This window comes from Sturnus vulgaris, chromosome 4 (genome assembly GCF_052056855.1).
Source record: "Sturnus vulgaris isolate bStuVul1 chromosome 4, bStuVul1.hap1, whole genome shotgun sequence".
NCBI classification, from domain to species: domain Eukaryota; kingdom Metazoa; phylum Chordata; class Aves; order Passeriformes; family Sturnidae; genus Sturnus; species Sturnus vulgaris.
In genome coordinates, this window is record NC_142246.1 from 47,352,278 (window position 1) to 47,380,244 (window position 27,967).

The window sequence follows — 27,967 nt, forward strand, 5'->3', positions numbered from 1 at the left end:
CCTCATTATGCATCCATTTAAAGAGACCAAAGACTCGTGCAGACTCGTGCCTTTCTAAGCAACACAACTGAGAGCATTGCGTGCAGAGGAGCCCTATGATGGGCTATTTAATTTCAGCTCTACACAAACCCAGAGCACCACAGAGGTGCAATACCAGGATATCAAAACCTCAAGAGAAACAGGCTAAGGGGGGGATGCAGGGCCAATTAAAAACCCTTAGCATTTTAATATCACTGTAATTAGATACCATTCAATGACTGATGTACAGTATTAACCTTGCCTTGTTCATCAGACAGCAGCTTCTAAGAAAACTGTCTTAATGCCTTTGGCTTTCATTAATATTTATAAAGAAAAATTCATAAAATATACTTTGCTATCTTCTCTCTTTATACATTATTACACATTTAAAAAATTATCAACACAAAAGTTTGAAATTTAATTTATAAAAAAAGGTTCACAAAGGTTGTTTAAACGGCATGTGATTTCAGAGCAACCTAGAAGATTCAATATAAAAGGAGGATGAGAACCAGGAATCAGTCATGCACATGTTCACACTGAAGTATGTGCATGCAGTGAACCTGCAGGGTCTTTTATTTACTCCAAACTCCAATACGGAGTTAAGCATTGACTGCAGTGCTTGTCAGAAACAAGCATAAGAACATTGAATCGTGGCTTAGTTAGAAAAGTTTACACGTATTCTGAGCAATCTTCAGCTCTTCGCCTGGGGCTACACTCTCCTCATGCGTTCATCGACAGTCATTAAGTGTAAAAATAATTGTCATTTGTAGCTTCAAGTTCTTTATAAAGAGACTTTCAGGGTCCTTTACAAAAATTTTTCATGGTTCTTCACTTCTGCAGATGGCACGATGCAACAAGACGAGATACTCATGGCTCCATTTTTAATGTCCTCTTCCTATTTTAAGAGAACAGAAAAATACATCAAACAATTCTTATCTTAGTTGTGTTTAAAGCAAATTCTATACATAACATTGAACAAGTTGATAGAATAAATGCAAAAAACTAACATGGTTTTACACATGCATCAATAAATAGAGAGTACTGCACTTCAGTTTAAAAAGCATAGAAATCTCTTGCATAGAACTATAAACATCTATAAGGCATTAAAAATCACAGCATTCTGTTTAATATTTACAAGCTTTAGAAATCAGGAACTGTTCACATTACTGAAAGGTAAAAACCACACACTCACCCCGAAAGCCTCCTCCACCACCTCTTCCTCCTCTGAATCCTCCTCCTCCTCCACCTCTACCTCCTCTGAATCCTCCTCCTCTTCCTCCACCTCTGCCTCCTCCGAATCCTCCTAAACAAAAGACAGAAATTACCCTCTGAGGAACATATAAATTTTTGGTTATGCACAGCAATTTATTTCATTGGCAGCTTCTGAAATGAAACAAACAACAACAAAAAAACCAGAAAGAAACTGTCAATTGCTGGACAGTTAGCAGGTCAATTATTAGTACCTTGTTTCTTCTAGGGACCATCTGGAGCATTTTAGGTATTGCTTAATATCTTATATATCATGTCCAAAATACTAAAGAGACTTAGCAATTAACTTCTCTAACAAGAGCAAAAAATCAATTACATATATTAAGCAGTAATTCATTACAAGTGTTAGTAATTATTATCTATTATTTACAACTCAACAGAACATTGAAACAAACAAAGCAAACCACTTTGAAACGCTCGTGCCTTGCTGCAAAGAGTACAGAAAAGAGTCGAGATACTGTGATGTAAGAAAAAAGAAACTTCAGCTTTAATTGAAGAGTACATCATAGGTGATTTTCAAAAAGCATTCTTTGTTATAAATCAGCATTTTCTCCTCCCTATACTTTGGAGTTGTTAATTAGTCAGCCTTGCCACTTGAAAGGTATCACTGCCTTTTCTATAAGTCAAACCAAAACATTTTTATTTGCAGTACAGCTGTTGATATTCAAGTATTCACCAACAGCTTTAGAAAACAAACCACAAATACTCCACAGAACAAGTGACCAAAGCAACCGATGGCATCTCAACTCCAACATTCTGCAGCTTTCATTCTTGTGATCTTACCTCTACCACCGCCTCTTCCTCCCCCACGTCCACCACGTCCTCCTCTACCACTTCCTCTGGGAGCACCTTTTTCTCCAGGAGGCCTTGGCAAAAATCTCTGAAGAGGTAGCAGCTTTGCTGGATCAATGTAAAACTGCAGGAATAGAGCTCCATTAGGCTTTTGAAATACCAAGACTAAAAAGCATATTAATGACCTCCCTTTAAAAATATCCAAGAATTGGTCTTATATCAAACTGTCTTCTGGAAAAAGCCAAATAGAGAAAGCACACAAGAAGTAAATCACAGAATTTAAAAGCTGCTAAATATGGTGATACTTGTGTGATTTTGCATCATCTTCTCTCGTGGGTCAGGGAGAAGGAATAATGTGGCAAACACAAAACTGAAAAGGACAAGGAACTTAATTCCTATGTTTACAAAGGACAATCAGCTTTTCAAGTTATTAAAAACTTCATAAAGTTTTATTATCTGCTGATAAATTAGATGTAGCTATCTGATGACATCCAGTAAAAATTCTGTTATTGAGATTGGCTTACCTTTTGCATTTTTTTAAATGAAGAGGCTTTCATGTTCTCAGACAGTTTCACTGAAAAATACTGTTTGTTTCTTTAAGGAGTACTGCAGTAATAAAACATTAAAAACTGATTTTGATAGTATACGGAAGGAACATTCAGACATTTTCTAAGTTAGTACTTTAGAAATTCAGCTAAATTTCATCACAATTGAAATTAAGTGATTTAAACCTGCACATTTTACTTCACATTTAATGTGGTAGAGGAAAACGCATCTAACTAGTGACTGGTGCTCAACCACCCAACACAGACTGAGTCTTAACTGACATGTTACAAGGTTACTCCCACAACTATCCTGCTTTTATCACGAATTCTGTCCATCTGGCAGTGACAACAGAAAGGACCCAGTGTCTCTGTGTGAGGCTGGCTTTGCCAGAAACGTCCTGGTACATCCTACTTTTTATGGGCAGGTTAAGTAATAAGCTGGGCAACGAGCAACAGGGACATCTTAGTATAAACTCACTTTATAATTAAATAATGAATTGGAGCATGACCGAAGTCCCCTAATGCACAAAAAAACCCCAAGGCCCTTAATCCAACTTTGTTATGGCTTAGTAACCTACACCAGAAAATTTGGTAAGTTAGCCAGAAAAAGTAACAACTTGAACCACCATGGATCCAAAAGACAGCATTAATACTGGTACAGAGCGAAAATCTCTGATTGATTTCAAGTACTCTGTCATGTCAAAAAAGCTCTAAGACAGGCACTTAATGTGAATGAAGCACCAACACTTGCATCAAGATTCATATATAACTGGTAGCCAAACCCTGAACTATTTTAAAATCCTAGAGAAATCCTATTTAATATCCAATCAATTAAAAAAAAAAAATTGTAAGTCACAGTTTTTGAAGGATACAAAGTCTCTCAGCTGTCCAAATATTTCATCCACTTTGCCAATCTGCTCCTTATTATCCAGGTACACCGGGGCATTGAAATAAGGCACCTTGTTTTCTTCTGTTTTACATTTACAAACTATGTCATCTTCACAGGGATGCATGAACTCTCCCAACACTGAAATAAAGAACAAACAAGCTAAAGAGCTGGAGCAGACAATCTAAACTAAATAAATGAAGTTTCTCCATAAACTTACAAACTACTCTTTCTGGAGGGCCCTGGTCATATCCTCCTCTGTTGAAGCCTCCTCTTCCACCTCCCCTTCCAAAGCCACCTCGTCCGCCACCACGGTTAAAGCCACCTCTGTCACCACCACCTCCTCCACGGTTGAAGCCACCTCCTCTTCCTCCGCCACCTCCTCTTCCACGAAAAGACATTCTCTACTGTTTCCTACATTGTGAACAAAAAAATCAGTTGTTTAAGACATAAAAAATGTGTCACATCTGATTTGCTGTACAAAGTTTCCTGTCAGCCTGGTTTGTTAATTTAATGGTTCGTCCTTTTCAAACCTCACTAAAAACATGCTGGCCTATGAAAAATCAAGTTTACACCTAAGATGTCATCCACTGCAACGTCCACTGCAAAAACTGACTAGCAGTGATCAGAACCTTTTCCACTTGGCTGTATAAAGGCTGATGACAGCCCCCAGCCGCACAAGTGGTGCAAAGCGAGAACATCTTAGAACAGTTTGGCTTAGAAGGGATCCTAAAAGTCACCTACTTCCAAGCCCCCTGCTATGCGCAGGAACACTTTCCACAGGTTGCTCAGGGCGCCATCCAAACTGGCCTTGAACACTCCCTGAGATGGGCTGTCCACAGTTTCTCTGGGCAACCTGTTCCAGTGTCTCACCACTCTCACAGTAAAGCATTTCTTCCTAATATCCTATCTCAACCTACCCTCTTTCAGTTTAAAACTATCTTCTTTTATTCTATCCCTATGCGCCCTTGTGAAAAGTCCCTCTCGAGCTCTGCTGTAGCCTCCTTAAAGCAAAGGAAGGCTGCTGTAAAATCTTCCCAGAGCCTTCTCCAGGCTGAACAATCCCCACTCTCAGCCTGACTGCAGAGAAGTGCTCCAGCCCTCTGACCACCTTCGTGGCCTCCTCTGCTTTGGATCTGCTCAAAAACTCCACGTCTTTTCTCTACTGAGAACTCCAGAGCTGGATGCAGCCCTGCAGGTGGGGTCTCACCAGAGTAGAGCAGAGCAGAGGGACAGAATCTCCTCCCTCCCCTGCTGCCCACGCTGCTTTGGATGCAGCCCAGGACAGGTTTGGCTTTCCGGGATGTGAGTCCAAATGTCTGGGTCATGTCCAGCCTCTCCCCCAAGAGTGACCCCAAGTCCTTCTCAACTGGGCTGCTCTCGATCTGTTCATTCCCAGCCTGCGTCGGTACCAGAGATCGCCCCAACCCTTCTGCTCGGCCCCGTTAAACCTCAGGAAGTTTCCTCAGTAGGCCGCGCTGCTCGGGCTCGGCCGCACTGCTCGGGCTCGGCCGCACTAGGCGCGCACTCGTAGCGCCTCACAGGGCCCTCGGAACGCGACCTACAACCAGGACGCGGGGACCCCGGCTCCCGGGGCCATTCCTTGAGGGATGACGGACAGACGGACGGACAGACACGCCAAAGGCTCCGTCCCATCCCGCGCGGGACGTACCTGCACGTGCGCGCCGTCCCCGCCCGGAAACACCCGCGCTGCCGCAAACGGGGCTGCCTGCCGTAAAGGAAGGGGCACCTGCCGGCCGACAGTGTCGCAAACGGCTTTAAATTCCCAAAAATTGCCGTGCGCCGGGAGCGCGTATCCCGCACTTCTGTGGGATGGGTGTGACAATGACAGGAGGGCTCTCTATAGAGAGACACCGTATATAACACCATTGATCTTTCACAACAACCTAGCCTGAACGCCTACAATCAGGAGAGCAGGTATGATGGATCGATCGGACTCCTCTGCGCAAAGAAAAGTGTAACCCCAACAAACACTTCCTTTAATTATTTACTTCAAGGGCTTTACTTTTGTTATCTTGTCATACACTTACGATAAAACCAGTTAAGGCAGGATCTTTTGAAGAGATCAGGTTTATCAGTTAATAGTTGAGGTTCCTGTCCTTTATTTCTAAACAGACTTTAAAATATTTTTCTAATGGTTAAAAATTAAACACAAATCTAACAGCTAACATTCAAAAGAATCCCAGCCAGAGGAATTTGTCTGGGAAAGGAGATAAAATTTCATCATGCGAATGCTCCCAGTTTGCTTGGTTTTCTTGTGTCTCTTTTGTCTTTGTGGATCAGAGGTAAGATATGTTTTCTTGTGTTAGCAGTAATTTTTTATAACGTTTAATAAACAGGTAATTGTTATAAAAGCAAAACCTATTTATTTTTTTTAAAGTTTGCTTTCATGATATTTGTGTTCCATACATTTGTTTTAGCCCAGCTTAAATGTTTGAAGTTTGCTAATTCTCTTTCATGTGTTGATTCTACCTGGGGCTTATGCTGACAAGTTTCTGGAAAAGATTTTAATCATGATCCTATCCTAAACCAAATATACAAGCATGGCTGACCACAGAAAGGTGCTGCAATTTTCCCCACCTCCCTTTTTCGAGAAATGGGATTGCAGTCTTGCAGTATGGCAGCATGGTATCATCCCACTGCCAGAAGGTTTCCTGAGGATTGTCTCTTGGCAGAAGTGTCCAGGAAAGCCAGTCTGGGCTGGGCATTCAGCACAACCCAAGTGTTTCAGAGAAATTCTGCTATAAAAATCAGCACCTGTTGTTCCCGTTGAGGAAGAACCTAGCACAATACAGGAGTTGTGCCAAGCTGGATCTGGCTCACATTTTGGATTCTACTGACCCGAGAACAGCAGGAAGAATTTAGTAAGATTATACAACTGTAAAAAGGAGAGGTATTGGATTAAATTCTGCCCCAGCTACATCCTCACTGACTTTGCTGCGGGCAGGATTTCTTCATGAGAACTTTAAACTTCAGCTCTATTGATCCAGTTGACACAGTCAAAGCTGATCAATCACATTTGAGGACTAATATTTTTCTCCCATTTTTACACTGAGTCCATCCATATATATTTTTCATGTTCCAAGATTCATCCTACCCACAGATCTTAGTAAGCAAAAGCACTCAGCCAGCACTGAAGTCAACAGAGAGCTTCACAAACACAGGTACAGAGCCACTCACCCACAGGCCATCAGAGAGAGGGTCAGAATCTGTATCTGCAGTCCAGTGATAACCAGCAAGCACACTGCAAACCCACTGCTGTGCAAGGTACAGGAAAAAAAAGCTGATAAGGATGAGCATTTAATTCTCAAATTGCTTAGATACTTGTTAAGACACTTGATGCACTCGGTACTTGAACCGTCATGTGGACTCTGCAAAACAAATCATTAATTATAGGTACATTTGCTAGTAAGTAGTTCATAAATATTTACAGGTGATATTTAAATCCAAAGTCAACCAGGGCAATAAAACAAATCTTGGGGGGAAAAAAAAACCCAAAGTGCTATTCTTTTTCTGGTGCTTAAATTCCTTTATGTTTTAGTCTGCTTACAGTCCCATTGCTGGGATGTGTTATAAACCAGTGCCTTTAAAAATATTTATGATCTGCTGTGTACTTCTGCTGATTTTTGAAAAGTAGAGAGTACCAAGTGTAAATCTCCCAAGGCATCAGTGGGAGATCAGTAAGAGTGAAAATCATACCAGGTAAATGATCTATAAAGAAAAGAAGAGTTCAGAAGAACTGAGAAAGACAAGGTGGCCAAAGGTAGGGGGATAAACACTATAAAGAGTATTTAGGAATTTTTTATTAGCTAGGAAAAGGCTTATAAATGGACACTTTGCTGAGGTCAGTGAAGCGATCTGCAAAACTCTTGGTGGAGTCCCAAATCTTGCTTTTATTTTAATTATTTTTGTGTGCCTTGCAGAATGCAGCATCTAATGCTGAAGAAAACTACTTTCAGCAGGTTAAGCCTGTCCAGCCAGCTGAGCAAGACAACTACCTCATAGAAGAATGCTTAGGCAACCAATACACCCACAAGTCCTGTAAAAAAGTTTTTTGTCACCCATGGGAACGGTGTGTGGAGGGAAAATGCCTCTGCAAGCTTCCCTACCAGTGCCCAAAGAATGGCTCTGCAGTTTGTTCTACCAATGGAAAGAACTTCCGTACTTACTGTCAGCTAAAGAGCTATGAGTGTCAACAACCTAAAGCAAAGTTTCTGCACAAGGGATCATGCATGCCTGAAGGTATTAACACCTCCTTTTCCGAAATTTATCCATCAGGGGTGGCTGAGGAGATGCTTACACTATTTACAGCTAAGAAAGTCTGTTCATTTTCTTGCACTAGTAACATCATGAAACAGAAAATGAAAAGTCACTGCAAATGGGCAGTGTCTGTTGATTTTCATTTTAAAAAAAGTGACTGACAGACCCAGGTCACCCTGCTGCTGGTTTTACTGCACAGAATGCTGCAGGCATTTTGCTACACAGGTGGTAGAAGTAAGATCTGGCCCTCTCACTTCAAGTATTACTGGTTGGTTATCAAAAATCCCCTAATGAAGGTCATTATATTAAAATGCAACCTGTTCTAGGTAGATCTTCAAGTATTCTTACAGACCCATTACCCTCATTTTTCCTTTAACTAGCATATTCTGAGAAATTAGCAGACTCAAAGATACAAAGTCAATCCTCATAAAATTCAAGAATAATACCTGAAGCTTCTAATTCCCAATCTACTGTTCTGTCCATATGAACTTTGGCTGTAAATACAAAATTAGTCCTGATTTGGTTTTGTGCTGTCTGTCTACTAGATACATCTATATAATATGATTTGTTTGGGGATTTTTTTCATTTCTCTCTTTTTTATTTTTTAAGAAACATTTTCAGTCTCTCTGGGTCATGGAGATCCAAGTTTGCTTCGAGTAAAACCCGTGAATCATAAGGACAACAGTTTTGTATGTGCTAGTGAGTGGACTATGAATGAAGCAAACGTGGCTTGCAGACACCTTGGCTTTGAATTGTAAGTTTGGGGAATTTATCTCTGGATGACTGCAGGGGATCTCAAAAAGTAGTGATGCTTCCAGAAGTGTCAGTCACAGCCAAGAGTTAAGACAGAAAACTCATGAACGATGTATTGGCTACAATATTCTGATAAAATTTCTTGAACCGACATCTGAGACTGAAAGCCAAAACACAGATTTCTGTGTTCTGTTACAGGCTACAACTATACAAGCAATACTTTAAAATAAAGATGAAGACCAATGTGCAGGTGTTCTCTCAGGCCTGTGTTAGGGAAAGTGCATGGATGGACCATCCCCAAGTAGCTCTGAGCAATGATCTATGCAGAGAAAGGTTTCTAGGGACAGCTGACGACAGGATACAGCTCTGTTTTGCCGCTTGCATTAGCCAGACTAACATGGAGAAGAACATGGGGATTTTTCCTCCACCTTTTGCCCCTGCTGCCACTGCCTGCTCTGTCCCCAGGGATGGCCGAAGCCACACAGAGCTTGTTCTTTTGCCTGTGACCACACTGATGACTCGAGTTGCATATTCAGCTCCTCATAAAGTTACCTCTGTGTTCTGTACATAATAATTTCACACCTGTACAACTAATTTAACTTAGGTAGCATTGCCTCCCCAACCTTACCGAAAAAACCCTAAAAAAAGTCCCCACAAAAACCTAAAACTGCTATTTCTGTGCCTCTGTAGCTTAGAAGTGTTTCCTACTCTTGATCAGTGTATCTTCATATAGCAGAGAAGGGTTTGCCCTGAGACAGAGCATTCATCCCTGGAGTTTCATTGAAAACCTCTCTAGTTACTTATTTACTCAATCCATATTTCTTTAAGGTAGGGGATACACACAGTGTTAGGAGAATACTGCTCAGGTAAAACCAAGAAAGATAAAATTAATCAATCCCAGCCTTGCAGGGGCCTGAGCTTCTTCAATATTCACTGGTTTTGATGGCACCAAGGACAGCTGACCCCATGCATGATGGTTCCCAACATATGGTTCATTCATGTCCACACAGAGATAAAAATCTGATCTTACAAGTTTTGCTACATAAGGAGATATTTCTATCCATCGTGATACACAGTGACTTTCATAGACTTACATATGGATTTGGGGACAGTTCTATGTAGCAGCCTGCAAAAATTAGCACTGTACTTTTTCTTCCAAAGTAAACATCTCCTGTTTACCCCTAGATAACTCTATGGGGAGTCTGCTTTTTTTCTTAGGCATGGCCAAAAGTTTTTGACATTGAGGGAAATTGTATAAATTCTAAACAATAAAAGCAGTGGACAATCTATTGTGAAATTATATAATTTCTTGTTATTATCTTCACAGAGGTGCTGAATATTACCAAGCCACTTCCAACATCATAGAATCTGCCTTAAATTCATTAAACTGTCTGCAAATAAGTTGCAGGGGCCTAGAGACAAGTCTTGCTGAATGTCACATAGACATGAAATCAAGATATAGTAATGAGGGACTGATTAGCCTGCAGTGCCATGAAAATCTCAGAGGTTAGTAGTTCTTTTTAGTTTAATATCTATTTGGTATTTTTATATTTTAATTTTATTTTAAATAATGAGGACCCGGTTTGGTGAACTCTCAGCCACAGAAAACCTGCACTGAAACCTTTTCATTATTTTAAATCATCATTTTGCAGACTTTAAGACAATTGAGGCAATCTGGAGTCAAGATAAACTTGAGTTTTCAAGTTTGAAAAATCACTGTTATTCCTGATGTCATTACAGATATTAGAGATATCTGTTACAGGTATTTCCCCAAAGGAAACTTATTTCACGCATGGTTCTGTTTGTTCCACCATCCCTTCCAAGGGACCAAGGTATATTGTATTCCACGAGGCCTACCTCTCCTGGCTTAACTGGTGAAGAGACAGGTGACAATGTGGTGCTTGCTGTTCCAGGGACATCAATTAGCACACCATTAGCACCGCAGCCAGTCAAGCATGACTACGGTGTGAAACTGCTGTGTCTCCTGCGGGGTTTCAGGACTCCTAAATTTTTCACTGTAAAAGGGGACTCAAAGCCTTGTTTAGAATTCTAACAGCTTTTCATTCTCTGTAGGGAGCTTTCTTTGGAACTGACGAGCATCAGCCTGAGATGCTCCTGACTAGAAGTGCTATGAATCATCTCAGCTTTTTCCTAAAAAGTAGTTATTCACAGACTTTTGATTAATTCTTTCTAGAGGGGGAACGTCCATCATCCCCTGAATCATTTACAGTGATCCCTTGATCATGATCCCTTGCAGTGATCCATGATCCCTTGAATCATTTACAGTGGGTTTGAACTGATCATTTCTGGTTTCGTTCTCACCAATCCTTTAATTAGAAGAAATTAAATTCCCTTTTGTCAGGCTGCTGGAATTTGGAGGAAGAAAATGAGTGGTCACGGTGAAACCCTTATGAAAAGGCAACCAAAACAATTTTAAAAGATTCCTATTTACCTCACTGGATCCCAGCATACCTACTGCTGATAGGCCAAACTCCTGACAGAACCAAATATGCAGGCAGAGTATTTCCCTGGGCAATTATGCACCTACAGTCAATTCCACGTTAACTTCATTTTCATCTTGCTGCACAGCTTGTTCAGATGGGGAGTTTCACTGTGTCAACGAGAAGTGCATTTCTCTGAATAAAACCTGTGATGGGATCAATGACTGTGGAGACCTGAGTGATGAACTGTGCTGTAGAGGTAACAATTTCCTTTGTCAGGTTTCAAAATAATTTCAGCAAAAACCCACCCACCACGAATTTTTACAGTGATGTAACCGCTAAATTCTCTTTTCCATTAAGTCACTACATTAAACAAATCAGACCATAATTTATACATAGACAAGTGCAAAGAGGCAGGCATGAAATACCATTTTGAAGCAGACAAATGATCTCTTGAGAATCTGGATTTCTTCAGAAAATGAGAAAATACAGTGAGATCATTTAGGAGGCTGTTAAAGATTGATACAAAAAATTACTCTGATAGAATGAAAATGTACTTTTACTTGGAAAAAATCAATAGTAATTAAACAAAGACACTGGTTTTCCAATGAACTATCTTTAAACCAAAGTAAGATCTCTCTTAAATGTATTACTAATGCAAAATCATCCACGATGAAGATCTGTGAAGAGTTCCTGACACACTGCTTGTTCATGAGGAGTCATTCTTTTAGCATCTGCAATTCCAGCTGTAAAAATTCTGATCAGAAATGAGGAATAGATCTAGCATGACCAAGGAAAATGCAGGAGAATACTTTCAAATTTTGTTTTTCATGGTGCCAAATGCTAATGTGGGTTACAAATCCCATCATTATTCCTCCGTAACCTTAATTTTGTACTGTTACAATTGTAAGTAATTTTAATCAGATAACTGTGGAAACACGGTCACAATAATTTTAGGAAAAAAAACCAAAACAAACAACTCTTGATTTCATAGTGGACATGTATTTGGATTCCACATGACAAAAATAGTGCTGTTTCAGCTGAATGGTCTGAAAACAATGCTTCCTGAAATCAGAGTAAGTATTTCAACTGAGTTCAGTGATCTTTGGATCATCTTATACTTTTAGAGAACTACCTTATTTTCTATTAAAGACAAATATCTTAAATAGTAGATTGACAAAAGACCCTGCCATGAATTCAAGCACTGCTTTGCTATTGATAACATTCAAAGGGATCAAAAAATTTAAAAGGAAGGGTATTCTTAGGTTCATAATACCTTTTCATATAACCAATAATTTTAGAAGATGTAAGTTATTATGTTCAGTGTTTTCCTATCAGGACTCTTGAATTCTAACTCTGCATTTAGGCATTTAGGCATTTAGCTCATTCAACCAAAAACCAGATTGGTCTTTGATTTGGGAGGGGGGTGGGATTTGACACAAGCATCATCAGTTCCTCATTTGCGATGATCGGTAATGCTGGCAAAATCGGAGATCTTTTGGCTGAGGTTGAGTGTGGATGTTATGATTGAAACCAGTATGGGGTCACACCAAGTCTAGCAGTACAGTACTGCAGTGGTAACAGAGATCCATATTTTTCAAGTCTTATAACTTCAAGATTTTGAAGTGAGGAAAGCCAAGTATTCATTTTGATTACATGCAGAGTGTGCTTTTGTAATCTCTTTATGAACAGCCAGGTCTCCTGTAATATGGATATACCTTTAGTTTACATTTTAAAAAGCTCTCTGACCATGTGAGGTTGCTGTACCAAATTATCCTGTGATTTTCATTTATAATTCTCCTGTGTTACAGAGTGCAGAGACAACAGTTTCCACTGTCGGTCAAATATCTGTATTCCAAATAAGAATGTTTGCAACAAAGAAATTGACTGCCTCACAGGAGAGGATGAAGCTGGAGATCTCTGTGCAGGTTTTCTTCTGAAAGATGTTTTTGTTTCTTTCATTCAGCTCAATTTTAACTAGAGGCTACACAATGAATACTACTATTTTATTTATTATGCAAGCTTCAGTCTTCCCAATGTTATGTTATGCATAGTAGGAAGAAAAGGTTGTAGAATTTTCTTTCCCTTTTTTCTGGAAAGGCGTGACAAGAAAACTAAAGGAAAGAAGAAACAGATGATGTTTTGGGAGGCTTAAGGGAGATTATGTCTTTTGTTTATGTGGCCAGCTATCAAACTGGTATCCTCTAAGAGAGGGCGAGCAGGAACACTTTCCTCACAAATGAGGAATTCAACTAGTTTGTCAATATAATAATTCTTCTGTGCTGTTCCCCTCTCTGTTGAAAAGATTGTGTTTTGTTTGAAAATTAGAATGTTTTCCTTCCTCTCAAAAGAGACAAAGTCTAAGGCCAAAAAAGTAAAAACTATTGGTAAATGGTAATTGGTTCAGGTGAACTGAACTCTAAATGTAAACATTACTGTCAGTGACATGAGAACAGACACAATGCTCAGCCCCTGTTTAGGGACAGAATTCAATAGGCACTTTGTTTGAATAAAAGTGGACAAACCAGATTCAGCAAGCATTTAATTTACCTCTCATGTTGAATATCCTCCCTTACCCTATTAAAGAAGGCATACAGTACTGTCAACAGCATCATATAAACTGGGAAAAAAAAAACAAATAAAAACCTGTTATTTAATGCTCCTTTGGGTTTTAGAAAGTCTCAAAAAGTCGATGGGGCAGGAGGAGAAATTTTGTTTGTTTCTGGTGGAGGAGAATGGGGCATCTCTCCAGAGATCACAAACAAAAAAATTTCTCAGGGTTTCCTGGCAGAAGGGCTCCCTAGGCTTGGAGAGCCTAGGAGATGTGTATCTATGAGCAAGTATCTGCTGGCTGTTGGTCATTTGTAGGCTGAGGCAGCCAAACAGTGCCTAGCAGGAAAGGAAATAAGCAGGCATTAGGCTGGAGAATATTGCACTCCATGTGAACAGTGTGCATTTGAAATGTGTTTCATGATCTTGGCTCACAAACATATATTCAAGTAAATATTTGCCAATAATTTAAATATTTTGTTATTCTACTCCAGACAGAGAAGATGCTGAAAAGGACAGTATGGATGAAGGTAAGTGTAATTAGCCCTCCAAAATAAACAACATACCCTTTTATTAGTGACTTTGAAGCTACCAGCCAGCTGCTCAGATCTAGAACACTCAGATATTCTGACTTTGTGACATAATAATATACTCTTACTGTTTGTATCACCTTTCACTGATTTCAAGAATGCCGTAATAATTCATCCTAGCTGAAGACCTACATCTGGATGTTTTGGGAACTGGTAAACTCTCACCTGAGATAAACTCTCAGCAAATCTAGGGGAACATCCTTAAAATTATTTGCCTAAATGCAAACAGCATTGGAAAATGGAGAGAAGTAACATGATGCTAAGACACAATCAATTTTCAAAGCAAAAACAGATGCCAAAATTTTTGGTCTTTGTTTTTTTGCTATTTCAGCTACTGGGATATTCACAGCACTCAAATTTTAGTGAGAATGTATACCTGAATTCTGAAATACATTTATTTCTCCTTTTTGTTGAAGAAAGAAAAATGATAAAGACACTTCTTCCCCAAGTGCACTGCGGTGTTAGGAATCGCACACTAACTCGACAGAAAAGAATCATAGGTGGAGAGATTGCAGGAAAGGTAAAAATAACCTTACCAGATATGAGTTCATTCAACATTGATTTAAATGGGCATTATTTTTCTTCTCTTAAAGTTACGTAAATAATTAAATCAGCTACAATGCTTATGTCATGTTTTGCAGCAGTAGTGGCATTGCACTTAATGAAAGTAAAAAGAAGCACAGTTTATCAAGTAAAATATAGAGTTACAAAATTAAGCATTGAAGTACAAGTAGTCCCTGAAAATTACTCAGAAAAACCCATTAATACTAAAAGAACTCATTAATTTTAAATACATTAAAACCTTATTAATACTACATTACTGCCTCATTAATAATACAGCCAAAAATAACGATTCTGGCAAAATGGAATTAAAATTTGCATCTCTGAAACAGAATACAGCAAAAATGTATTCAAACCATTCCATCTGTATTCCATCTGTTTTTCTGACTACAAGGGGTTTCATGACTGAAAGCTGGAGCAAAGGACACATTGCACAAAGTCAGAAAATTGAATAAAATTACTGAATTTTCATATTATATATATCCTTTATATCTGATGGAGCTCAATTTACAACTTCTGGATAGCAGATCTTTTATTAAATCAGACATAGTCAAGGGAATTAGGTGATACCAAGAAATGTTTTTCCTTTAAGCACTAAAAGTTGTCCAGTTGTAATGATTTCTCATTATTTGTGTTTGTTGATTGAATAGGGTGATTTTCCTTGGCAAGTGGCAATTAAAGACACCAGCAAAGAAGGTTCAACAGTGCACTGTGGAGGGGTTTATATTGGTGGCTGTTGGGTTGTGACTGCTGCTCACTGTGTCAGGTAAAAACAAGTAATTTTGAAATTATTTTCTTTCTGAAAGAAAACTCTGATTGGATATATCTGATTTGGATATTACTGCCCTTCTCAGCTACCTGTTTGTTAGTTTCTATTTGTCTGTTTAATAGAACCGTTTAGAACACTGATTCACCCACGATGAGGAAGATTCAGAGAAAATAGTGTTTTGGCAGTGAATAGAAAGATAAAAAGTAACGATGAGTTTGAAGAGACATGGCAAAATTCAGTTAGAGAGCAGCAGGCAGGAAAGGTTCATTGTAGCCACTCTGCTTGAAGTTAAATAAAGGGACTTCTTATCTTCTCCATCTCTACTTTCTGGAAGTCTAGGATCTGTTCCCAGAAAATGTCCCTGGAGTCATATATTCCCCAGAACAAGCCAAGAGCAGACACCTAAGATTTGCCAGTCCCATCCATATCTGCTAACTTTTTTATCAGAGCAGCATAAACACCTGTTTTCTTTTTGTCACAACACTAAATGGAACCTGGCTTTGACATCATTTTCTGTATTAGTTGCAGTACCCAGCATGTGTCATCTGCCTTGAATTTACTACACTTCAGAAAAATCTGGGCATTAAGTCCAGAAAGAAAATATATGTATCTAATGTGGATTTTTATTCTATAGAAACTTTGATAAAATGCAACAGGTTACAGCTTTCAACTAGTTGAAATGTAAGGCTTGTGTTTATTTTACTGTTTTTTTCCAGGGCAAATCGAGTCCATCTCTACCTTGTCTGGGTTGGAATGTTGAACACAATAGTGTACGACAAAGAGACAAATACTTTCAAAGTAAACCAAGTGATAATTCATGAAAATTACAATGCATCAACTTACGAAAATGACATTGCTCTGCTGGAGCTGAAAGGTTCTGGGCCCAGAGAATGCTCCCTGGAAGACAGCAGCATACCTGCCTGTGTCCCCTGGTCAGAGTATATGTTTAAGACTGGTGACCGATGCAAGGTTTCTGGATGGGGACTAGAGAAAGGTATTTGCTTTAGTGCTTGCTTCAGGAATATATTATTTGTATAACTCATTTTCTAATTGTGGTGAGTTTTCATTTTGAAAAGGCTGAAGAACAGTTGTGCACAAAGCACTCATAAGAGGCCGAGTACAGAAAATGTAGGCTGTGGTTTGGCACTCAGATATCACTGTTGGGTTCTCTTTTCTGTACTGCTTTCTCTGCTGTTTCAGCAGATAATCTACTTTGTAGATTGATATGGAGGACACACCTGGATGAAAACTTTACTCTGAAAGTAAGAAATGTTCCTTTTGTCCACCTAATAATTCTATCAGCTGTGGAGACCTGTTAACAACATGTAATAGATGTTGTTTGGTAGCTCACGGGGGCCCATAGTCAAAGTCTGTCGTCTGTCCCTTTCCCAACAGGATCTGAGGTGCAGCCAGCAGTCATGAAACTCAGCACATCCTGTCTCTGCCATGTTTGGTTCAGCCCAGAGAATCTTGCACAGAGACAGATAAGCCAAATATAATCATGCTTTCAAAGATTTGGGAAGCATTTATTTTGTATCATATTATTACAGCCTGGCACTGGAGCTACCATATACTGATTGTGAGGCTTCTCCTCTCCATACTCAGTAGCATCCATCCAGCAAATGCAAAGTTGGGAATTGCTAGCAAACAGAGAACAAAACAAAGCATCTCTTTAGACTTGTGAATACATAGCTCACCTGTATCTTCAGTAACTTCTCCATAAAGATAGAGCAGAGTTGGAAAAATGTAATAAGGATGAATCACAGCCACATCTCTAGTTCACAAAAAACAATGTACCCCTTTCCAAGTGCCTGGAAATCTTGATATGGAAAACACAGGGAAAAACCCTGAGGAATATAAGAAATGGGAAGGGTGAAAATGTCACAAAATGGAAGAACTGTCATTTACACTTCAATTAAACCACTCTGCTTTTATTTTGAAATATATGGCCAATGCACTGTAATTCATATGGGGTAAATATTAGTGGCAGTTTAAGGTTTCTGGTTTATAATATTGAAGATAATATTCTGTAAATAAGTAAATAACTAACTTTCAAATTATTATATGAAATGTGTCTAATGTGTACTTGACATTTTAAATTTTGATTTTTTTCCAGGTTATACAAAACAATTTATCCTCAAGTGGGGAAATGTTAATTTATTTCACAATTGTTCTGAATTGTATCCAGGGCGATTTTTTAAAAAAATGGCATGTGCAGGTAAGCATCAATTTTCTTACTATAATTTCTCTACTATCAAGCTCTCAATTTAGGCCAGACATACTGGCTGGGAATCTTCTAGACTTAAGAAAGACAATAAATGAACTACCACAATATCACTGTTGGCTAAATGCCAGCCACTGGCTCGTTATATACCTATTTGTAAACAGAGTTCAGATGACAGCATGACAGTTTCTATGATTATATGGGTAAATTTTTGCATTTTGTAATTTGAGTTATGTTTTCTAAATACACAAGCACTTTATAGCCTACTCAACCTCCTACTTTTACTGTATTTGATTCTGATTCAGCAACATATTTAAGCAAATGCCTGTCCTAGAACACACAGCCCTGTTGACCAGAGTATAACTATTCATTTGCTTAGATATTTGCCTCTACCATACTGCCAGGAAAATACAATTAATTTTTCAAACTTAGATTAGTCTGTCCAGGAGATTGGTTGTCACTCCTAGTATTAAAATGAGGATTTTGAATACACATTTTTCACTTCTCAAGTTACAAAAAGTGTTGCCAAATATAACTAAAAGAGCAGTAAGTATTCAACTTACAGATCAGAGGGTTTCAACTATTTGTTAAATCAAAAAGTAAAGGCAATCTTCAAACAAACTGCTCAACAAGAAAATTAAAACCAGATATAAAAGTGAAATAATTTGTGATAAATTCATGATGTCATCTGTAAGATAGTGGGTTTATTTAGTGCACTGGCTCTGTAACTTATCTCCCTTTTCTTCAATATATTTCATACTTTACCATGAGGAGACAATGACAGTACCACATGAGACAGATTCAGAAAGGGGATATCTGGGGTTAACATCTCCCCCTGATGCAAATAAAAACTTTAAAATTAAGGGCTGGTATTCACAGGAGTTAGTAATACAAGCAAGTATTAATGAAACTGATTAAAGGCAATAAAATCTTGTTTCATAGGATTAGTAATCCTAACTCTGGAAAGTTCACATAACTTTCTCACTAATGTACAGATTCAAGAAAAAGGTTATATTTTAAAAGCTTGGGGACTTGTGCTTTGTATGGGCTCTTTCATACTAGGACAGTCAGCCAGGCAAGAAAAGTGTAGTAGAATTTAGGGAAAAACACACACCCAAAAATTTAATCAGGTGGGCATGTAAAACAAGTGGAAATTCCTACGGTTTTTTACAGAACTTTCCCTAAATCAAAATTAAGTAACAAGATAGTAGTTATTTATCTTTTCTTAACCTTTCAGAACTTGCCTATACACAGCTTTGGGTGTTAGAAATTAATACACTTTCACTGAGTATATAGGAAAAAAACATAAATCATATTCTAGCTCTGTAGCATCATTTCTGTTTATATCACATCCATCCTGATACACTTTTCTTCACAAACACTGTGTTTGCTGACCTGCAAATGAGTAGGTTTGTGAACACTGAAGCATAAAGGGCACTGGATCCTGCACACCTGTGCCTCAGGGCTGCTGCCTGGTGTTGCTAAAGGTCCTCACCAAGACTGACCATGCAGTGGGGGCACTTAGAGACAGTTGCTCTCCCTCCCATCCCAGGATTTATGTGCTCTCCTTCTTGTACCTGCCCACCTGTTTTCATAAAGCTGGTAGAGAAAATAATTGTACAGATGAAACTGGAAGATGGATTACTGGGTAGAGAGGACAGCAAAGACAGACATGGAGGTGTACTCACATTATGGGATCTTCACTTCCAAAGGAATCAGTCTACAAATCTTTATACCTTGTTCCATTTTATGGGCTACTTTTTATAGTAGGGAATGTGGCTGAATTCTTCTCTATTGCACTGCATAAAACAAGACTGATGAAAAAGCAAATGAAAATTTGGGCCAGCCACAAGAATAAAGAGAGGCCCTGCATTTGAAATGAGAAGTAACAGACTTGAAGAGGTTCAGAATCTTCTTTACTGGTGACCATTAGGCAAATACCTGTCAGGAGGCAACACAGACCTGAAAAATCTACTGAGCTCTGCCTCGTGTGCGAGCTTGTACCTTAACTTACTTTTGCTTTTTATTTCCTCTTCAGGTACTTACGATGGCTCCACAGACAGTTGTAAAGGTGATTCAGGAGGCCCCCTGGTCTGTTTTGATGCAGAAAACGTGGCCTATGTCTGGGGTATTGTGAGCTGGGGTGAGAACTGTGGGGAGGCTGGTCACCCTGGCGTGTACACACAAGTTGCCAGCTATTATGACTGGATTAGCCACCATGTGACAAGGGGTCTCATTTCACGGTACAATCTCTGAAGCTTGGAAAATTAAATGCTTCCTTCATATCACCTATGCAAAAATAGTTCTTTTTCACAATCAGCTGTCATGTAACTTAGCAACAATCAATACAAATCTTCAAGGAATATATTTTAAAAATTCTTAACACTCTATGAATACCACATTTATGCAGAGCCTGTGGAAAGAGAATTTTACAGGCACAAGTCCACTGCTAAGGTCTCAAAGCAGATATTAAAATATTTTTTTCTTGTAATCTTGTTTTTTTCCCACTTTTCACATGGTATTCCAGTTGCCATTGTTTATTTAGCTAAAAGGGATAATGATACTGGAAGCAGTGGCTGGAAAATGACTCCACTGGCAACATGTGAACTTCACAGAAAGGACAGCAGCCAGCCTGCTTTAAAGAACTTACATCATCTCGAGGTCTAAGTTACCAGAAACCCATAGCAGGCTGCCTGGCTTGGCACTTGATTCCTTAGGCCTACTGCAGAAGTAGACTTCAGACCATCTATTAATCAACAGATTGGCTGTGACCATGAGATTTGTTGTGATGCAACAATTACTCAAATAATAAATCTGCTTGGTAGTTTTTGCCGCTACAAACTCAGACAATTCATATCTAGTTAATATACATAATCTGATCATCTAGCCTGGGGCAATTTTTGTAGCTCTTAAGTTTTATTAACTCAACAGCAGATGGTCACAAACAACAAAGGAATTTTAAAACTTAAATCTTAAGCATCTTTACATCTTATGGTCACCGTGTATGTATATATATTTCAGGTATCCAACAAACTCTCAACACCAAGTTGAGTTTTACTTTACACACTATCACACACTGTATGTGCATATGTATTCTTATACACATGCATTTTATATAGCAATATAAATATATAAAAAGACAATACCTTATACACATAGAATTAATTCTACAAAAACAAGTACCAGATACAAAGTCAGACTTCTTGCTATCATAAAGAAAACATCAGTCTATACATAATACCTTCACATTCAGCAAGAGCTGTTCACAGAAAGTGTACACAAATTCTTTTTGAAGCAGTAGAATTTGATTTGTGGATTGGTACCCTCAACACAAAACTCACATAGCTCCAGCCAGTTATGTGAAAATGATCAATAGCTTTAGAACATTTTCACTGTATTCTAATGACAAATACTTTCAATATCTATTTTATTTTATTCCTCTAAATTAATTATCCTGCTGAATAAATGGCAAATGTTCACACAACACAGTCATTGTGCTATTTCTTCCGTAATCCACCACAGTCAAACAATAACAATTTTTACGTTTTCATTGACTTTTCTTCATCTTCCAGACTTGTAAAAACCTCACATCAGCATGACTTTGTCATGTAAAGATACCATCAATCGCCAAGATAATTAAAGGTATGAATTCCTTCTCCTACAAACACACATACACCCACCCTCAACGAGGTTTGCTGTTTAGAAAAGTGTTTAAGTATATTCCTACACAGAAATTATTTTGCTGAATCAGGGTCTTGCTAAAGAAATCCTAAACAAGAAAAGGCTGGACAGGTGTACAAAGAGCTCCCTCTTTTGTATGACTTAATTTTTCCGTGAAGAACTTTTCCCACCAATTTCGTTAGTTAAGTACACATAATATTAAATGCTGAGACTGCAAATTAAAAAAACAAAACAAAACAAAAAAAAAACAAACAAAAAAACCCAAAAAACAAAAACCAAGCAAAACAACAACAGTAGAATATGTGTCTTTATGCCCCGTCTGTTCTGAACCTCTCTCGGTTTTCTTTCCATTTCCTGTTCTTCTTTACATTAAGTTTTGCCCTGAAGCCAAATAGCTTTCTGAGGGATTCCACACAACATCAATCAGAGTTTTCATTACAAAAATTAAAACAATTTTCACATGGGTCCAATTCAGTTCATCTGTGAAGCAGCTAGCATTTAGAATTTTTTTTTTTTTTTAATTCTGAAAACCAAACACGGTGCTTAGTAAGCAAGTTCATTTTGATCTGATTTTTCTTTTGAACAAATCAGGGCTGGACTTTTACCGTTTAACAGGTACACTTTCATTTTGCTCCGCTTTGCAACCTCGCCTTGCACTTTTGACGATGGAAAGAGAACCACTCACATGTGCAAACGTGACCGGGTGAGTTTCCTTCCCACCCAACATCACCACAAATTCCGGTACCTCCGGGGGCCCTGCCCAGCCAGCGCCGAGCTGCCGAGGTGCCAGGGCAGGCACGCTTGTCGCTGCTCCCGTTCGGAAGGCCGCGCACCGCACAGGTGACACAGCAGAGAGGACAGTGCAGAAGGGAGAGGGCAGAGTGGACACGGCAGAAGGGACACGGAGCGCTCCGCGGCGCTGCCATGGGGCGAACGGCCTTGGACGCTCCTCCCCGCGGTCGGGCGCACGGGCGGGGCCGCGGGACCATGGCGGCCGTGGCCGTAGTAGCAGCGGGCCGGGCCGGGCGGGCGGCGGAGGAGAAGGCGGCGGCTTAGCGGGCTCGGCATGGCCCCCGCCCGGCTGTCGCTGCTGCTGCTGCTGCTGGTCGCAGCGTGCGCCTGGCGGCCGGCGCGGGGCCAGGAGGCGCCGCAGACCCCGGACTGGCGGATGACGCTGAAGACGATCCGCAATGGCGTGCACAAGATCGACATGTACCTGAACGCGGCCCTCGACCTGCTGGGCGGCGAGGACGGGCTCTGCCAGTACAAGTGCAGCGACGGTGAGCGAGGCTGGCGGCGCGACCCTTGTCCCGGGCAGGGCGGCCGGGCCCCAGCGCCGCTCCCCGGGCAAACCTCCCCGCCGGGCTCTTACCGGCGTACATACCTGTAAATACGTGTATAAACCTCAGCGAGCAAGCTCTTGCACGTGTGTGTGTGTTTAAATACGTGTACAACGTGTACGGAGCATGTGTACGTAAGGAGTTCTCTTAACGCGACTTTTAAATAGGTCCTTTTAAACGTCTCCAAGATGTTTGCCTTGGAGAAGGGCTTACTACTGTCAGACAGGTAGCTGATGTGTACAGGGAAAAACCGTGGAGTGGGAAGAATTGCTCCCTCCCGGCTGGGTATTTACGAACACTCCTGAGCATTTCGGTTTGGGACAGAAAAGCTATGGAATATGTTGTTTCGAAGTCACACTTGAGGAACAGGTTTTAATGGGAGACGCGTTTGCCAGTGGAAGGAATGCATCCTGCCATTCGTAAATCCTGCTGGTACCAGCAGAGGACATCTGTGCTTCTTTCTTCCCTGCGTTTCAGCTGCCTGATTTACCTGAACAATAATTGAGGCAGCTCAAGTTGGCATGACCTGATAGATTATGATAATGGTTATTATTATTATCATAATCATCATCATTATTATTTTTCAGACTATTATTAATAGGTTGACCTTGCCTTGAGCAGGGCGTTTGGACCAGACGACTCACTGGTCCAGCCTGACCCATTTGGTGATCACCTCCCCTGACGTGCCCAACCCGGGTGCCCGGCAGGCAATGCTCCAGAAATGGGATTTCTTTCCAGACTTTTCACTGGCGCTCCAAGAGCACCCCAAAATGGGAGGCTCATCTAGCCTGGCATGGTGGAATCACATCACCCCAGTTTACTGTGCTGGATTATTTGTTAAGTCAGGAAATGAGTCTGGTGGTGACACCCTGTCTGGGTCCACAAGAGTGGCCAGGACACTTATATTCTGTACTAAAATATGCATCTTTCAAATGTGTTTTTTTCCCCCCCTCTCTATTACTTTTTAATTGTGACCTCAGATTGTTTCCAATACTGAAATGAACTGGAGGGTCATTTTTCAAATTAACTCTTTAAGGAAGACAGTCTTCCTTAACTTGAGATGCAGAATTCCTGCATTAGCGAGTGTTCAGGGAGATGTGACTTTAGCATTCTCTAATTTAAATTCTGTTAATGTTACAGCTGTAGAAATAAAAATGATGTTTCACTTCAATTAAGACAAGAAAAATCAGAGAACTACTGTTGATTGCATATAAAGCATGGAAGTATTAATGAACTTACACTAAAGTACTCTGTTACTATACTCCTATCTATTGCATACTTAACCAACACATTGATTCTAGTTTTAGTTTGTTTTCTTTTAAACTTGGGAAGCAAACATTAACACTTGCTCAGGTGCCTTGTCCCCTTTTCTAAAAAAAATTGCTTAGTACCCGTAAGTTGTAATTTGGAAAGAATTGTTGATATGCAGGTGCCTGAATATATGTTTTTAAGTTAAAAATATAACCAATACTGTCTTGAGCCAAACAAATGTCTGTGGTGAGTTTTTAAACTACTAAAATCCAGTGAAAAATAAGTTTTAAAACTACTAAAATCCTATGCAAAAAATCTATTTGTGACATGACAAATTACCTCTTTCAGGATCAAGGCCTGTTCCTCGCTATGGATATAAACCATCACCACCAAATGGCTGTGGATCCCCTGTATTTGGAGTTCAGGTAAGTATTTCCATTTTGGGGCTTCTTTGTGTGGCTTTCATACATCAGCTTTCCTCAATGCAGATGATATTTTTCATCCCCCCTTCTGAGACAGCATCCATATACAAGGTCCCTGTTCTTACCAGCTCCTAACACGTGCTCTGGTAACAACATATGGGAAGTGTTCATATTGTAAACGAATAGCATAAACATTTTCAAAGATTACAAGCATAATAATGATGATAAATTTCTTGCGTTTTGAGTGTTTGGTTTAGTATTTTGTTTGCATAGCCCTGAAGGTGTTGAATAACTGCAGCTGTAGCTGTGTGAGAGTGGAGGGTTTGGCTATGACTCTTGCAGTCTTTACTGACACTAACCCTTTTTCCTTAACGCTAGAAAGAAAATAGGAGTGAGCTTGTTGTCCTCCAGCTTTGGGACTTTCTCTTTATCCGCCCACTCTGCCCATCCACCACCCCAGAGTAGGCTGGGGCTGGGCAAGAGATTGGGTGGGGACACAGCTGGGGTAGCAGACCTACAGTGAACAGAGGGATATTCCATACTATATAGTGGTGCTCAGCAATAAAAACTGGAGCAGTGGGAGAAGGTGGGGAGGGGGTCATGGTAGAGCTGTGTATGACTTCCAGGTGGCTTTTGCTCAGAGACTGGCTTGATATCCCCTCTGCTTTGAAATGTGGTGAATGGTTTTTGCGCTGCTCATTTTGGGACATTTTTGTCTTTTATTCATCTATTAAACTGTCTTTATCTCAACCCATCACGTTAGTTTTAATTTTTAACTTTTACAGTCTGTGTCCATAGGCTGTATTTTTCTTATACTGGAGTACCAATGGAGGTGTGTGTGTGTTTTCTTCACAGTTTGACATTGGTATCCCTTCAATGACAAGGTGCTGCAATCACCACGACAGATGCTATGATACTTGTGGCAATAAAAAAAATGATTGTGATGAGCAGTTTCAGACCTGCCTCTCAAAAATTTGCAGAGATGTGCAGAAAACGCTTGGAATCTCAGAGAGTGTCCAGGGTAAGTGTGAAAAATATTTTTTTTTTCAAATTTAACCCAAACTTAGCTTGGCAAAGAATATTCTGCAGTGCAGCAAGGCTACATTTTCATAAGCTGATGAAAGATGCTTTGTTATGTCCCTCTGCTGTGCAGCCCAGATGCTTGTACAGCAGATCAGTGACACAGCAGAAGAAAATGATAAGGGTTAAAACTAACTTTGAATTAAGGTTAGTTTTAACTTTAGGGGAAAAATAATGCTTCCCATTTGGGACTATGAATATGGGAATACAACTTGATCAAAATGCATGTATAATTCTTGCATTTACTGTAACACAGCTGTAACATGACTGTTCTGCTGGGTGATTTCTAAACTTCTGCGTGTGATTGCTAGTAAACTGTAGTGTTGGAGTGTGTAAATCAGAGGCCTGTCTGAATTCTTCAGAGAGAGGTCAGAAAAAAAGACTCTTACCCTGTTGTGAAATAAGGTATTAAAATAAGATACGATCATAGTGGAAGTACTTAATGCTGTCCTCTAGTGAATAAATATTAGTAACAGGCCGTGTGATATTTCTTCTGGTCATTGGCCTGCATCTGATGGATACATGACATAACCATTTTTTAACTCGGACAATGTCACTTTCACAATAAATACTCCCACTGAGAGCAGCAAGATTTTAGAATAATGTTGTGTTTGAACCTCTCAAATTTACTTAACTGTAAATAAATCATCATGTTAGTCTTTAGTGTTAGAACTGCTGAATATTTGTTCAATTCTGTTGAGCTGATACATAAACTGGGGTGCAAAGAGCGAGGAGGTAAACCAGCTCTTCCATCTTCCAAGACTCAATATGTTTCCAACACAGATCACATTCCATATGCAATGAATTTTCATTTTGTTTGGCATATTAAAAAACCTTTACTCAAAACTTTAATGACTCTGTGTTGGTTCAGTGTTTGATTTGACAATCTATTTGCTATGCTCAGAGAAGATTGCTTCTTTCTTTGAGTCATTCCCGGTTTGCCAGTTTTCTCCTGTTAGTTTCACATTCCACCCAAAGAATACTTTTAACTAAACTCTTCTTTGCTTGCAGCTTGTGAGTCAACTGTTCAGCTGCTGTTTGATGCAGTTATACATTTAGGATGCAAACCATACCTGGATAGCCAGAGAGCTGCTTGTATGTGTCGCTACGAGGGCAAAACAGATCTCTGAAGGAAGACACTGAGATCTCGTGGTGTAGAATGAAGCCGAAGATTCAGCCAAAATGAAGCAAGGCTTTGGTTACAAACCTTTGCCCTTTTCAGACACTGATATATTAGACATTGACATGAATTTACTGATTTGAAGATCACTACAATATTCTTACTCATGTAAAAAAGAAACAAGATGTCCTTCTCTCCATTTTATGCCAGAAGCTTAGGAACTAAAATTGCCTTCCTTTGGTGTATGTTCTCCTAGGGCATGCTGTTTTAAAATGCTGGTGCCATTTTAATGTTCCCAAGAAAACTCCATAGTGGGGACGTCAGAGGCACCAGAGAGATATTGAATTCTCAGGTGATTTTTAATACAGGTCAAATTTTAGGTTTACTAGCAGTTGAAGCATCTGATGGGTTCAGCAGGAAAGAGTGTGTTGTGCGTACCAATATAAGACATCTTACATAGCCTGTACTTGCGTGTTTCTGCTGCAATTGCCTTCAGTTCTCTCTCGTGTATGTGGTCCTGCAGGTTTGTTGTTAAAGAAACAAGGAAAATGCCCCAAGTCAATGTACATGCACTGCATATTTCAACCTGATTCTATATCAATGTCTTGCTTCTGCAGCACTTTTCAGATCAGATATGTTGATCCTTTTAAGGGCTCTCTAGTAAAATGAACAGTTTGCAGCCTAAGGGTCTACTTTTGATTTGACAGAATGGTGAAATGTAGTTTCTATGTTATTTTTAAATAATTCATCAATTTATGTCTGTTTTTGAATAAAACATTTTGTGTTGGGTATTGTATGCATGGAAAGGATATATGTAGAAATATGCTGATTTGTATTTCTGTTGTGGCACAACTTGACTACTGTATTCCTCTTTGCTTTCAAGTTCCACAGTTAAGATCACGGTGCCCAAAATTTAAGATGCCCTCTGTGAGGCTAATGGATATATGAGCCTGTACGTCTGTCACTTGTTCCCTCTCTGACTTCTATAGCTAAAATCACCTGGTGTCTGAATTATTTGGCGTTTGCTCTCTGTACTCTCTGTACTTTTTGCTTATCTACAGGTGTCAGTTCTTAGTTAACTTTTGCATTAGGTCCTCTGTTAAAAAGATAATGATTTGCTTTCATTAAAAAGCAGTTCTGCTTTAGATATTCACAGGAGAGGAATGAAAATTGAAATATTGGCATCTGTGAACAGGTAATAGAAACTAAATGCATAAAATTCACTGGACTCATGGACTATAATGTAATATAATTTTGTGTGTTTTTTCTTTACCAGTTGTGGTTTTAGTTTGTTACTAGAGCTTAGTGTACATGACAGTGAATGTAAGGGCCTCATAAACATAAGTTTCTGCAAAAGTAATTTGGTCATGCCTCAAGGTTTCTTTTCTTATTTG

General features: G+C 39.5%; 3 protein-coding genes across 6 annotated transcripts; 2 read left to right on the forward strand and 1 right to left on the reverse strand.

Moving 5' to 3' along the window:
- Positions 1-412: 412 nt before the first annotated feature.
- GAR1 (GAR1 ribonucleoprotein) lies at positions 413-7,457 on the reverse strand. Of its 3 annotated transcripts, none has more exons than XM_088163845.1 (7): positions 6,712-7,457; positions 3,731-3,924; positions 3,497-3,651; positions 2,604-2,663; positions 2,071-2,203; positions 1,211-1,321; positions 413-913 (listed from the first exon to the last, which is right to left on the reverse strand). In XM_088163845.1, the coding sequence occupies exons 2-7, from the start codon at positions 3,909-3,911 to the stop codon at positions 900-902; spliced, it is 654 nt and encodes a 217-aa protein (XP_088019971.1). In that variant the 5' UTR covers positions 3,912-3,924; positions 6,712-7,457; the 3' UTR covers positions 413-899. The 3 variants fall into 3 exon arrangements, with proteins under 3 accessions (XP_088019971.1, XP_088019970.1, XP_088019969.1); XM_088163844.1 differs by lacking the exon at positions 6,712-7,457 and adding an exon at positions 5,183-5,312; XM_088163843.1 differs by lacking the exon at positions 6,712-7,457 and having other exon boundaries at positions 3,731-5,010.
- CFI (complement factor I) lies at positions 5,291-21,165 on the forward strand. 2 transcript variants are annotated; one of them, XM_088163838.1, is made up of 12 exons: positions 5,291-5,448; positions 7,455-7,773; positions 8,401-8,545; positions 9,872-10,050; positions 11,134-11,244; positions 12,797-12,913; positions 14,030-14,065; positions 14,542-14,645; positions 15,337-15,452; positions 16,172-16,449; positions 17,572-17,673; positions 19,718-21,165. In XM_088163838.1, exons 2-12 carry the CDS (start codon positions 7,764-7,766, stop codon positions 19,933-19,935), a joined length of 1,416 nt encoding a protein of 471 aa, XP_088019964.1. In that variant the 5' UTR covers positions 5,291-5,448; positions 7,455-7,763; the 3' UTR covers positions 19,936-21,165. The 2 variants fall into 2 exon arrangements, with proteins under 2 accessions (XP_088019964.1, XP_088019963.1); XM_088163837.1 differs by lacking the exon at positions 5,291-5,448 and adding an exon at positions 5,537-5,816.
- A 1,156-nt stretch (positions 21,166-22,321) lies between these two features.
- Positions 22,322-27,933, forward strand: PLA2G12A (phospholipase A2 group XIIA). The gene is made up of 4 exons (XM_014878342.2): positions 22,322-22,640; positions 24,300-24,376; positions 25,229-25,394; positions 26,465-27,933. The coding sequence occupies exons 1-4, from the start codon at positions 22,427-22,429 to the stop codon at positions 26,581-26,583; spliced, it is 576 nt and encodes a 191-aa protein (XP_014733828.1). The 5' UTR covers positions 22,322-22,426; the 3' UTR covers positions 26,584-27,933.
- The last annotated feature ends 34 nt before the right edge of the window (positions 27,934-27,967 follow it).

What these genes read in the sequence shown, in the direction of transcription:
- GAR1 (XM_088163845.1), bottom strand. Translation starts at nt 3,911, where the DNA reads ATGTCTTTTCGTGGAAGAGGAGGTGGCGGAGGAAGAGGAGGTGGCTTC. An exon ending in TTGGACAGCTGAGAGACTTT is followed by an intron (nt 2,664 to 3,496) that starts GTATCCTTCAAA and finishes AGAAACAAACAG; the next exon opens with TATTTTTCAGTGAAACTGTC. An exon ending in AGGAAGAGGCGGTGGTAGAG is followed by an intron (nt 1,322 to 2,070) that starts GTAAGATCACAA and finishes TCTTTTGTTTAG; the next exon opens with GAGGATTCGGAGGAGGCAGA.
- CFI (XM_088163837.1), top strand. Translation starts at nt 5,757, where the DNA reads ATGCGAATGCTCCCAGTTTGCTTGGTTTTCTTGTGTCTCTTTTGTCTT. An exon ending in GGGATCATGCATGCCTGAAG is followed by an intron (nt 7,774 to 8,400) that starts GTATTAACACCT and finishes TTATTTTTTAAG; the next exon opens with AAACATTTTCAGTCTCTCTG. An exon ending in AGACACCTTGGCTTTGAATT is followed by an intron (nt 8,546 to 9,871) that starts GTAAGTTTGGGG and finishes TTATCTTCACAG; the next exon opens with AGGTGCTGAATATTACCAAG.
- PLA2G12A (XM_014878342.2), top strand. Translation starts at nt 22,427, where the DNA reads ATGGCCCCCGCCCGGCTGTCGCTGCTGCTGCTGCTGCTGGTCGCAGCG. An exon ending in CCAGTACAAGTGCAGCGACG is followed by an intron (nt 22,641 to 24,299) that starts GTGAGCGAGGCT and finishes TACCTCTTTCAG; the next exon opens with GATCAAGGCCTGTTCCTCGC. An exon ending in CCCCTGTATTTGGAGTTCAG is followed by an intron (nt 24,377 to 25,228) that starts GTAAGTATTTCC and finishes TTTTCTTCACAG; the next exon opens with TTTGACATTGGTATCCCTTC.